Source organism: Aphelocoma coerulescens, chromosome 1 (assembly GCF_041296385.1).
Source record: "Aphelocoma coerulescens isolate FSJ_1873_10779 chromosome 1, UR_Acoe_1.0, whole genome shotgun sequence".
NCBI lineage: Eukaryota > Metazoa > Chordata > Aves > Passeriformes > Corvidae > Aphelocoma > Aphelocoma coerulescens.
The window spans coordinates 11,428,727-11,441,499 of NC_091013.1; the positions used below are offsets into that span (position 1 = coordinate 11,428,727).

The 12,773-nt window shown below is 37.9% G+C and overlaps 1 protein-coding gene across 1 annotated transcript in view; it reads right to left on the reverse strand.

Moving 5' to 3' along the window:
- Window positions 1-873: 873 nt before the first annotated feature.
- The window catches only part of IL1RAPL1 (interleukin 1 receptor accessory protein like 1), a 606,065-nt gene continuing 594,165 nt past the window's right edge, over window positions 874-12,773 (reverse strand). Inside the window, exons 9-10 of the mRNA XM_069028525.1 lie at window positions 3,554-3,724; window positions 874-2,248 (exon numbers count right to left, since the gene is read on the reverse strand). Coding sequence (XP_068884626.1) covers window positions 1,530-2,248; window positions 3,554-3,724 — 890 coding nt within the window. The 3' untranslated portion in view covers window positions 874-1,529. The remainder of the gene's footprint in view (window positions 2,249-3,553; window positions 3,725-12,773) is intronic.

Consider the following 12,773-nt stretch of genomic DNA (forward strand, 5'->3'; position numbering starts at 1 on the left):
AAGGACTTCCTGTTATTTAACACATAAATATGAGCAAGGTGCTTATTTAAGTTGTCTTAAAGATGTCTGGATGTAAACACAGTGGTGGGCTTTTTTTCTTCCCTGTCAGCCATGGTACATGCATTATTTGCAACTCCTCAAAGATAGAATCATACATAAAAATAAAACTAATTTATTTATTCATTAAAGTGAATAAAGTGTTTTTAATACTTCCAGGTCTGATTTAAATATTAATTTTGTATAAATAAAGTTTATTCTGAAAACAATTATATTTCTGGTAATCATGTCATTTTTTCTGCCTGAGTTCTTACTGAAATCATGTCAAAATTAATAAAGTTTTATTTATTGTAACAAGCTAAAACCAAATGAAAGAAGATTTCTTCGTCCTGAATATATCATTTTAAAGCAAATACAGTTTTTGGAACATTAAAATACAAGGGACTCTGAAACCCACAGGAAAATAATGTTTTGCTCTTATGTTTTTTTTGAAAATAACACTTTCTATAATACAACGTGACAAACCAACTGCAATGCTGTCTTTTTTTATTCCCCTTTGGTTTGGAAGTCATCAGTGTACATATCAGCAGGACTCTGCACTTCAGTGCCTATTGCCTCACTTGTCTTACTCGCCTGACATTTGCAAATGTTATTTGCAGGATTTTGAAAGTTGGAAAAGAAAAAAAAAAAATTAAGTGCTTAAAAAATAAAATCCACAACCACATTAATACTTTTCCAGGACGTGTTAAAAATAGGGTTGCTTTTATATTTATAAAAGGGATACAACGAACTCATTCTTAAAATAAGAACTAAAAAAATCCCAAACCCAAGAAAGTGAAAACGAAACCAGCTCTAGTTTCTACACACTCTGTAGTGACTACTGTGAAGCAACTGATACAGATTGGGTATTTTCTTTTGTTTGACAGGTATCTATCAAGTTACATGTTAGATGATCAGACTGTAGTGTTACCCCAAATGAGGGTCTTTGTAAGGGCAGGGAAGGAGCAGTGCACATTACGGGAGTAGAAATGAAACTGGAGCTCTCAGTGAGCGATGGGGTCCTTCTAAGAACAAAAACTTTCCAAAAGAGGTGAGCTGCAGCAGGCATGGCCTTCAGGAATCAGGCTAGGCAGGCCAACAAAATGGATGGTGCTTCTGATATCAACATAGCTTTGTCCAAGCATTCCCAAGAGAGGTTATAAACAAACAAACAAAAAGTCTAAAACTATACTAATGAAGCAAAAAAGTTTCCTATCTATACAGCAGTCTCTTCATTTAAAAAAAAATGTAAATATACAAATTCCAATGACATATAAAACAAAGTCAAAAATGTGAATGGGAAGAGACATGGGTAAAACAGGAAGACTGATGATACAAAGAAATTGCAAAAACATATGTACAAGACCCTGTTTTTCCTCGTTTGTTATCGATTGTAATGCATGTTTAACAGCAGCAGTCGAGGATGTAGTTCCAGGCACCAGACTGCAGACTCTGCTCCTACTCAAGGGGGTTGACAGCCCCTTGCATGTCGGTCACCAAATGACACTTGATATACTGGTCTCCCGTGGCAAGAGGGGCAGTATGGCACTGTTTGTGTGAGCCTCTTCAGGGTTCTGCTCCCTGTTAGTTTTTGTCTGCGGCCGCTGCCCATTTATTAGTGTCATGGGGATGTTGCAGTAGGTGTGCTGGTTACCTATTGAGGTAAGCGGCAGGGTGCCGGCAGGAGGTACATCGTATTCATAGCTTCGATAATAGTGTTTCTGGCGCATCTGTGAATGATATGTGTTATGAAAGGTGGAGCGCAGGTCTGGATGGGCAGTGGCAAGAGCAGTGGAGGTGGCAGCAGCCATGGAAATTGCGGAGACTGTCTGCAGTTCCCCAAAGGGCCCCTGCTCACTGACATCTAAAACCTGCTCGTTTGTCATGGGTTCAATCCTCTTAAAAGGCATTTCGTACTGTAAACGTTTCCAGAACTTGGAATTCAGCTTGTTGCATTTTGGTCCATGCCATTTAATGACAGTGAGGAGCTTGATGGTATGTTTTAGGGCCTCAACCTCCTGGTAGTTCATAACTCCTCGTAGTTCACTGCATTCAATCAGTATCACTTTGATTTCTCCCGTGACTAACATATTTCGAAGCCTCGTTTCCAGTTCAAAGATGCTCCAACCTCTTCTTACCACGTAACTTGGAGTCATGACAATGATCAGTCGCTTGCTTTGGTCTACACATCTTGCCACATCTTCAATGTAGGCTACAAAACAAAACAATTGCTCAAAAAACAATCTAAGAAAACAGTCTGCTCTCATACATTGGTGAGAAACAACAGAGGCAAATCCCTGCTGCCAGAAGATCTCACTGAAGTATGCAAAAACATCAATTGCAAATGTGCCAAGCTGGCCTGGCAGAACATTGTCTTGAGCAACCTGCTCTATATGGCCCTGCTTGAGCAGGGAGGTTGGAAAAAGATGACCTCCACAGGCCCTTTCCAACATCAACCATTCTGTGATCCTGCAAAACATCTATTCCCACACGTGCTATGAATTGCCAGTGTTTGTTCATGAGCTGTGGCTTTGTATCATCGATATCACTATTGGAACAAATACGCCCATCATGATTTTTACCTTTAAAAAGGCAAAGTCACCCAGTTAGACAACAGAGCAGCAGCCATGTGCTTCAGGACCTCAGTCTCAAACCCAAATTATACTCTAAATTGTTTGGTAGGCTTAGATTCTGTTTTTCTTTCATGGCACTGCCACACACATTCATAAGAACAGTGTTGTCTCCTGTAAATTAGTGTTTAGTTTGCAGTAGATTTAAAAAATATCCATGAGATTGTTTGAAGTTGTATGTTGTGCTTTGTCCACACCAAGCATCCTTTCTTTTATCTTTTATTAAAGGTATTGAACTTAGTCAGTGTCCATATGGTTACACTGAAGTAATGAAGAATACTACAACAACTGACAAAACATTACTGTACTTATGTTGGAATATGTGAAAGAAACATCAAAAAGATCTACTTGTTCCAGCTGGAATCAATTCTAGTTTCAGTCTCTGAGCATGATCAAGTACATCCACTACACACTGGTCTGCAGTGGACACTGACAGAATTCACTACTTTTGCCTGGTGTAGAAGTTATTACGCAGCCATTGCCGTAGTCCAAACACAACTTTTTCCTTCCTATCTGAATTTCTTCAATACTCAGAATCACTGATATCTTTCCAAACAAAATCTAAGGAACTGAAAAGAAAGAACTCAGTATTCATTCCTAGAGATTCAAGCTCTCAAAAACCCTGAAAAATGTTAGTCTCTTTCATTTCTTTTACTTATGCATGCCCTTTCTGTACTGTTTTACCTTCAATTAAAACAATACAATTACTAAATAATAATCCTCTTATCTGGGAAATGCACATTAATGTTTGGTGTCTTCACCATTCTCTAAAATATGGGAGAAAAGATGACATTCTGAAGGAGTTAGTATATAAACAAGACTAAAACAATCACTGCAATCACTCATTTTCTCCTTCAAAAGCACATGAGGATAAAGGCATGACTTACTTCCTGTGGGAATCAAATCTCTATCTGGTATGAACAACTTGTATCCATAATGCTTTTCCAGCATATCTGGTAGAATCTCAAGAGCAAATCTTTCTTCTTCTCCAGTTTCTTGATTCCACTGGTCAGGATCCACTTTGGTATAAGATAGATATGCATCATAGTCTTTGTTGTCTAGGGAAAGACAGAAATTAAGTTAGTTTATTCCTTATTCTAGCAGTTTTCCCAGATATTTCCCCAGGTATTACTTCTGGGAGAATTTTCCAGGAATAGGAAATGGTTTAGATTAAATGGCAAGCTTTCACCCAATCTCCAGATATGCATCCATTCAGTTTTCCTGTTTCACCTGGTAGACATAATCCTTAGTTACACAGATGCAAGGAAGGAGGGGTCCATATCCATAGACAGAAGTCAGTTTATGTAAGAATCCAGATGAAGAAAATCCATTCAACTGCAGGGTGACAGCTCATAGCGCAAAAGTCAAAAGTCACTGTGAAGAGTTTGCATTCTTCTCTAACATAAAAGGGGAAAGAAGAGCATGGAAATTCCTAAGGTAATGTGCAAATGTCTCTGCTGCACAGTACAAGCATTTCAGTCTTGCCAGAATTTTACTGTAAATTTAGGACCTGGGGCTGAAATGCTCTAATTGTACGTATAGAATTCCTTGTAAAACTCTTTAGCTCTCTGGGTCTGAAATTATTGCCAAGCTTAAATCTTTGCAGCATCAGCTCCTGATAATGCAGTTTAAGTCTCTTGAATTCTGCACATTTAAATTTGCAAATTTAATGTTGCATTAATGTACATTTCATTACTTAACTGTGCATTACTCCACTTCAATATGAGAAATAACCATGCCTGTGTTTTAAATGTGCTTGGTGTACCTACTTGAAAGACTGAATCAAAAGAGCCACCATTAATTTTCATTAGGAGGTCAATAATGCCAAGTGCTCTTGAACTAATTCAGTGGAATAAGAGGTCACGTTTTGACTTTTGTTGTGAAGAAAGCAGAGCAAAATCAATGGCAAGAGTAATGAAATGTTAACATCCTTCTAACTCTCTTGACAACATTATGCACAGACTACCGAGAATATCAATTGCTTGTAAAAGAGATCTGATTGAATACTCTAAATACTGTGTGTCATAAGTAATGTTATATTCAATCAGTGCTGACTTCATTTATTCATTGAGCTGGTCCTTTCTTCATTTTGCACCTTTTTGTAGTCTGGTAGTATTATTTAGAAAAGCCTGCCAGCTGTAGGGTGGATGCAAAGAGTGTAAATGAAATTAATTGAGCGGTGGTAATCTTGAACAGTCCTCTCTCCCTTCTGAGGAGCCATGTGCACTATGTTCATTTGCAGATGACAAAACAAATTTGGTTGTACTATTACTACTTTTAAACTTTCTAAACCCATGAAATGACCATGTGGTCTGTGCCCTGTGCCCTGTGCCATCTGTGCTCTGTGCATCTTTTGTGGGATATTATTTATTGGATTGTTATAGCCACCCAAAACAAGAAAAACCCAAAACAAATAAAAAACAACAACCAGAACACAGCCAAAAAAGGAAACTAAGAAAAAGAGAAGCCCTGCCTTTTACGGTTAACACTTTCTATGGGTTTTTTTGAGTGTTTGTGAAAACGTGTCCTTTAATGACAGACAAGCACCTGCTGCCTTTGACAACGCATTAAAATAAGACTGATTGGATCAAGTATGATATAGAGGGATATTACACAGCAGGTTTTTGTTTCTACAGTAGGACAGTGTTAACCCAGCAAAAGAGTTGGCACACAGTGAAGTCAACAAATATGTGGGGAAATTATTACAACTGGCAAAATGCTGGTGCTGCAATGCCTTATACTATTGTCACCTCAGTAATGGTCTTGACCATGATACATGCTTGAGACCAGTGTTTCTCTGTTCAAAGTCTTTGAGTAAAGATGAGAATGTATAATTTCACAAAGGGACAAAAATAAGAAATAATGCAGAATTCAAGCTGGTTTCAAGGCTGAGTATTGTCTGTTAAGATGGTTTGCACAATCTTACTTGGAGGGGAAATTATTCATGCTATGACACATTCAAAGTACACGTTTTTCATATCATGGAGGCTCCAGCATCTCCACTAAATACAGCTGCATCATCCTGTATTGCAGGGAAAATATCTTCCCCTCCTGGTTTTATTAGTATTTGTAGGGCAAAGAATGGTTGGGGTCTAGGGTATATCTGAATAGATGTGTTCAGGCATCAGGAATGTGGAAGCTCTGGATTAGTTCATCACAATGAGATCAAATGCAGCCTGTGCTCAGGGTGTGGTGCATTCAGTCCACAAATGATTCAGTCAGCCCCAAACCACTGCTACTGCAAGACTCCAGGCAAAACAGACTGTGAGTTAGAAACTGTCATATCATTTCAACCATTACATGGGGCTCAAAGTGAGAAGTTTGTAAGTGAGCAATGGTCATGGAGCTATACTCAGCCACAGGTTTAGATAGACCTTAGGGGCAAACACTGAGGGTCATATCTCAGCTTCATTAATAACACATGGCAAGATTACTTCATTTGGTGGCCCAGGATTTTAGCCAAAGTACCTGTTGCATCACTGGAATATGCATTCTTTAATGCTGTCCATTCCTTTTGATACTCATCCAAATGCAGAGTACGCTATCATACTCCCTGTAACTTTCTACAATGTTAATCCAGAAGAAGTGATATAAATTTTTAGGGGATGAAGCTATAAACGCTTCTTGTTATTCCAAGGATGTGCTCAGCAGCAGTCACTTAAAGGCTCAATGTAAGCATAAAATGAAACCCAGACTCTGTATGAATCTACTTTGTCACATGCAAATGGGATCTTTGGGTAAGTAAATTGCTATCAGACATCTAAGAACTCATCTGTATGCATGCTGTCTTAACAGCTACACATGAAATGATAAGCTGGTGCCTACATAAAAAAAGACAAAATTTCCTCTTCTACAGGGACCACTGAACAGATTTAACTTCAAATTTGCATTATAGATGTATGTGTTTTCTAATGATTTCCATGTTGCACTGCAAGAAGTCAGCAGTTTGGGCCTGTGAGGGTTTATTAGACTTAAACATTGAAGATATTTCTGCTAATTAGAACCAGAAAAATTATATTTATACATGAAAAATTAAAAATAATTAAAAAAAACCTTTATAGAGAATTTTTTCTTATCAGCCATGTTCAAGCCAGTGACAAATTCCGACTTTTAGCTGGCACGATACATTTTAGCACAACACAGATTAAGAGATCAAAACAAGGAGAAATCGTAGTGTTGCATTTCACAGTGAACTTAATTTCAGTGAAGCCCTAAGACCTAGATGATGGAGTCAGCCCATGTGTCTGTGCATCCTGAAATCCTGAGAGTAGTTTGCAGTGCCTTCAGTAACACAGAGTGCACTGCAGGCAGCTGACCATGCACAAGGGTGCTCCACAGCCCGGCGTAGCCAGCAAGGTTGGGAAGAGCTTTCATTTCCCAATCAACAGGGAACTGGATGGCTGATTCCTCTCCTTCAGCAGAGCACATGCTCTCCTCTTAAGTACTAGGATATTCATACAGGAATTAGGAGCAATGCACTGATTTAACTCAATGTTTCAGGATTTCACAGGGAGTTTTTGGAGATAGGAGACTGGATCCTCCCAAATGCAGCTGGGACGTGCAGCCAAACTGACACAGGAAGCTTTTGTCTTTAAAAAAAACCATTCTGTGTTCAGGAAAGGCTGCAAAGAACCTTTCAAAATTTCTCAGAGACTGTAGTTGCTTCAAAATTATGGCATTTCTTAACCTGTATTTGCTTCACTGTTGTAGGAGCCACATTTAATATATACATTGGGATAGTGTTTATCATTAATACAATGAAAAAATGTAATTTAATGCTTAGTTGAATAAAATACTCAAATTCTAGGTCTTTCAAAATACTTATACTTTTCCTTACACTATTTGCTGTTGCTGATGAAGCTCACTGTAACATTTTCTATTATTTTTAAATGTCAAGCCCTTTTAATGTTAATAAAAAATTAAGAACTACCCACACAATTTTTTCCACGGCATAGTATTTTTTAAATGTAACATTCCTCATGATAGTTCATATCCTTGTGCAGAGTGAGCAATGTTGAATTGCATGGTAGTCTTTTTTTTTCTACTTTGCATCTGAACTTTCTAACCTATAACAATCTCTTCATTTGGAATATAAAGATGATTTGGTAATATTTTATTTTTTAAGAGAGATATATATATCATATAGTACACATGCACTTTAAATGCTATGAAATAGGAAGAGAGAAAAAAAGCAGGAATTTTCTTTTGAATTAGCACATTTCATGCACAGAATCTAGAAAACCCCATATTCAGTGGAGACATAAATTGAGTTTTTATTGTTTGAATTGCATTTCAGATGTAAATAAATAGCATAAACAAGAAGAGTTAAAAGAAACAGTTTTCCAGCAATAAAATTGTAATTAAATAAGAGAAAAATCCCTTTTTGTAACCAGTAATGTTTAGAAAGAAGAGAGCTGCATTTTTCTAAGGTGATTTTAATAGAATTTGAAATTGATATTCATAGAACAGGATTTCTTATCGTCACAATTTGCCAATAGCCAATAAGAATATATAAATGAGTGGTGAGACTGCTATTGCAAACTTATTTTGTGCATCCCCAGGGAAGATTCAGTAATTGCAAAGTCACTAACTTCAGCAGTAATTTCAGTCTAGCTATACCTGCATAGCATAATCATTAACACAAGTGCTTTGGTGGCGCTTAAACCAATAGTAAAAGTTACATTTGAAAGTTAATAACTTAGTCACACAGAAACCTGAAGCATCTCAAAGCATTGCCATTCCTTGCTGCTTAAGAGTTTTGCTGGGATGAAACCCAGAAACGACTAACAAGTATTTCTTACCTGCTCTTCTCCTGGATTAATATATAATATTATATTAATAATACAAGATATTATCTGGGAATTCCCATAGGTTCATCCATGAACCCTGCTGGTCTTTTGCAGTTAAATAATAGCAAGGACAAACATTATGATTACACAAGGACTCCCAGGTGCAACAGAAACTTCAGGGAAGAACCAGTTTCATCAGTCTCCTAATTTGCGCATTGATTTGCTTCCCCTCAGTAAGAAGTAGAAACTCATCTCTCATGAAAGGGCAAACAGCTCAGCCATGAAACAGTATAGCTGTCGTGTACCAAATCCAAACCAGATTTCCTGAACCGAGAGAGCTCAGAAGCAGCACATTTTAATCTTATTAGGAGCACTTTGCTTTATTTTAGCAATGTGGTAGAAAGAAAAAAAAAAAAAAGCAGCCACTTTGCCACTTTCAGAACCAAAAGTGAAACTCGCCAGGCCTGGGCCCTGCTGCCTTCCCTGTAACAGAGCTGCACAGAGGCCCCTGGCTTCCTTCAATTCACCAAGGTTTCCATGGCAAAGAAAGCTGAGAAGAGGACTGAGGACACCACAATGAGCTCCTGCCCAATATTGTAGGTGAAGGAACCTAAAGGCACCAAGGGTCATTGTGAACCTCATCATATCAGTTCTTAAACAAAGCTCTCACTTTCTAGCTGTCAGCTGCCTATAGCCTTCTTTTTTTTTCTTGAGCCTAAAGCTTGACTTCTTGTCAGCATAGCTGTGAGAGAGGATGTTTATGCAAATTTGATTAGAAAGCTATTTACAACACATTTGGTCAGATTTTGTCTTCAATTGCTACTTATTTTTGCCAGCCTCCTAGCATAAAATTTCTTCTATTTTCCTTTTTTACTTTTTCTTTCAAGATAGTGTTCACCTTTACTTATTAATTCTTTGATAAAAAAACTTCCACCAATTAAAAAAGTTAAAAATGTACCCAGGTAATGGTAGTGGCAGATACCTGAAAACTCTTTCTGCTGTTAGCTGTACCACATGCTCTTTCCTTTGAAACTGGAACCTGTAACACCAACACGTGTGGAAGTTTTTAAGTAATTTTGTCTATCTGACCATGTCCAATGGTTTTTAGCCTGTCATCCATAGACTTCTGGATTTATCCATAACATAAATTAAAACTGGCATACAGATATCTACATATCCACTGGAACCTCTCAGATCTTGAAATGGCAAAAAAAGAGTCAAAAGTAGCTGTTTTGGTCACTTTGAGACTCCTGTTCACTCTAAGGCAGGATCATAATGGGCACTACTGAGAGAAGGGGCTCCCCTCTCCACCTTCACTGTGGCTGCTGTGGCTGTCATGCCTGGGGACTGATCCTTGCACAGTTTGATGAGCAGGAACTGTACAACAAAGGAGAAAGTTGTCCCAGGTAAAATCATGAGAAAATTTCCACTGATTTTAGGGCGCCTGGAAGTCAGCTCATGTATTTAGATTGCTATACAGTAGTAATATCTCTTCTAATACAAATAGCTTTTAAGGTCACAGAGTGCAAGCTAGAAGGAAACCAGGACGTGTTGATCACAGGTACTTGTAAAGGGTTATTTTCATTTTCAGTCTGTCAGTTAAAATACGATACTTTTTTCATAATGTCATTTAAAAACTGGGAATGGCAGAAAGAGAAGGTCCTTGGAAAATAAAAATACATAAAAAGCAACTGCTAAAACACTCCACAGAGAATGAACATGGTATAAAATCTCTTTTGTTGGAGCTCAGTGTAGAAAAAAAATAGAAGAAATTACCACTTCTAAAAGTGACTTTCCCTAATATCATGTTAGTCCCTAAAGTGTGCTCTATGGACAAGACTTTTTAAAATAAGCTTTTAAGATTAAAGCTGCAAAACTGAAAGGGTTGCTTGACATTTGACAAAGATTAGCCCTCAGAAGATCCCAGTGAAGTATATATTTCTGAAAATGTTGTTTTCATAACAGTACAAAGAGTTCTTCATTTGCATAGCACTTCAAGCTATCATCTTTACTGCATATGTGGAGAGATCTTGGACTGAATTTTTCCTCCAACAGATTTGGGAGTTTCTGACCACCAAACTGGTAGTGGTGAGTTATGGCTCTGAGATGCAAGGTCATGCCAAACACCTGTAAGTAAAAAAGCCTCTCCTTTGCAAGGGTCAGAGTGCTTCTCTTGCCCCTGTGCTCCAGTGACCCGGGGAGCTCTCGGACATTCACAGTGAGGTCCCCTGACAGGACATGGGCATGCTATGCTGCTCTGCACTGAAGGACACAATGTGGTGTCCATCACGTCATCCCCTGGGGTGGAGTCAGCTCCCACACAGTTGGAAAGCACAGGCATGGAGTCAGAGGAGAAGCACCAATATTATTATATTCTAAATTAGTAGGGGAGGCAGGGAATCAACCACAAAAAGATAAAAAGGGGATTCAATTCCCATTCCCAGGACTGAGCTGCAGTGTCTGCAGGAGAGAGAAAAAACAGAAGTATACTCCTTAGCCTGAGAATAAAACATGGGGAAATTCAACACTGTAAGTTCGAGAAATGAGGATTATTGTTGTGATTATTGCTTGATCTTCAGTATCCCTAAAGAAAGTAATAAATCGAGTTCCATTAGCTGTAAGGGTTAAATATTTTGTTTTCAAATACTTCTCACAATTTACCCATGCCTCCCACAGAAATGTGTATGTTAGTTACCCTGAGAAAAACTGATGTGTCTAAGGCTTGGAAAAGAAAAAAGAATAGTGATGAGATTTGACATCCTGAAGGGCTTGTTCTCTGATCAGGGAAGAAATGAAGCATTGAATTTTAAAAGAGATTTTCAACAGAAAATTTTAACTGCACCTCACCTTTAAAGTGTTTCAAATCCTCTCTGGGTACAATACAGTGCACATAAAAAAAAAAAGACTATGATATTTTGATGTTTGCTTATCTCCATGCTGTCCTGAAGTATGACAGAACATTGTGTAAATTATGAATTGAACGTGGGCGCTCTGCTGCTGCACTGCAGGAGATGCGATTAGAATAGGATTTTAGAGTTCAGCATTTTGTGTCTGTCAATAACAAACTAAGACAAAGGAAGGGATCTCAGTGTAGGTCTGCAATTTATTTCTGCACAAGCCATGGCTTTGGCTTTTGTGGAACATTTTCTCTCCATCTTTCTTCTTTTGCATGAGTGTAAGTGAAAGAGACAAAGTGAAATGTGCAGCTGAAGTCACTTCATTAGCACAATGGGTTTTATCCATGTCGCCAGCATATTGAACATGGTAGAAGCTACATGTTTTCATTAGGAATTTGTAAGTAGCATTTCTCTTTTTATATTGCTGGGGTTAAGCACCCAATCTATCAGTGTTTGCACTGATCTTCTGAGAATCCATTCTTGACCTTCTTTAACAATGACCTTTGCTCAGAAGGATAAACTGAATGGATATTGGTTTTCCTTCTTTTGACTCACAAAACAGTATAGAGGCCCCTTTTTTTGATGTTTAAAATGCATGATTCAAGTATTGTTGTTCCCAGGTGACCAATGTTTGGGATGGGACAAGAGAGAGAGGCAGGAGTGTAACACCTGGCGGAGTAAATCTGCAAATGAAATGGAGTGATTTGAGAAAATGATAAATGACAGCTATAAAAGCAAGAATTACTGATACTAATAGAGAAAAAAATGTTACATCTATCTAAACAGTTATTATTTAAAGTGTCTATTTCTGCATATTCTAATATGACTGTTATTAAATTCGCACAATTTATGGAAGTTAACATGCCCATTTAAACTGGCGGCTGCTTTGTGGATAAGAGAGGATCTCAGCTTCTGAAAAAAAAGAAAGAAGGTGTCTGTCAAAATCCTCCATGACTCACAGTCCCTCTGGGCCTCAGTTTCCTCCTTGGTAAAGTAAATAGAATAACCTGACTTTTTTCCTCACTGAGCTGCTACATTAATGCATCTTTTTGTAAATCCCATAGAAGGTTACAAAATGTTCTGATGTTCTTGGGCTTGTTGTTCTGTGAATTTTCTATTTTGAATCCTTGTGCATTTTTAGATGGGAGGCAAAAATGGGTCATTCCCTAGTGATTTTATTATGGAAGTCTTATATAAGGACCTGTAATTCTGCAACTGCTCTTTTCCTTATCGGTGACAGATTTAGCCATCACTTGTTTATCAGTACATATTTATTTTAATATATCACAATGGCTTCTGCCTACAGGCTGTTACCTTGACCTGTAAAAAAACTTTAATTAGTATTTCTGTAGAAAAAAAGGTTCTGTCACAAAAGACATCGTGGCAGCACAAAACATCAGGAACTCTGACCCAAGAAACCA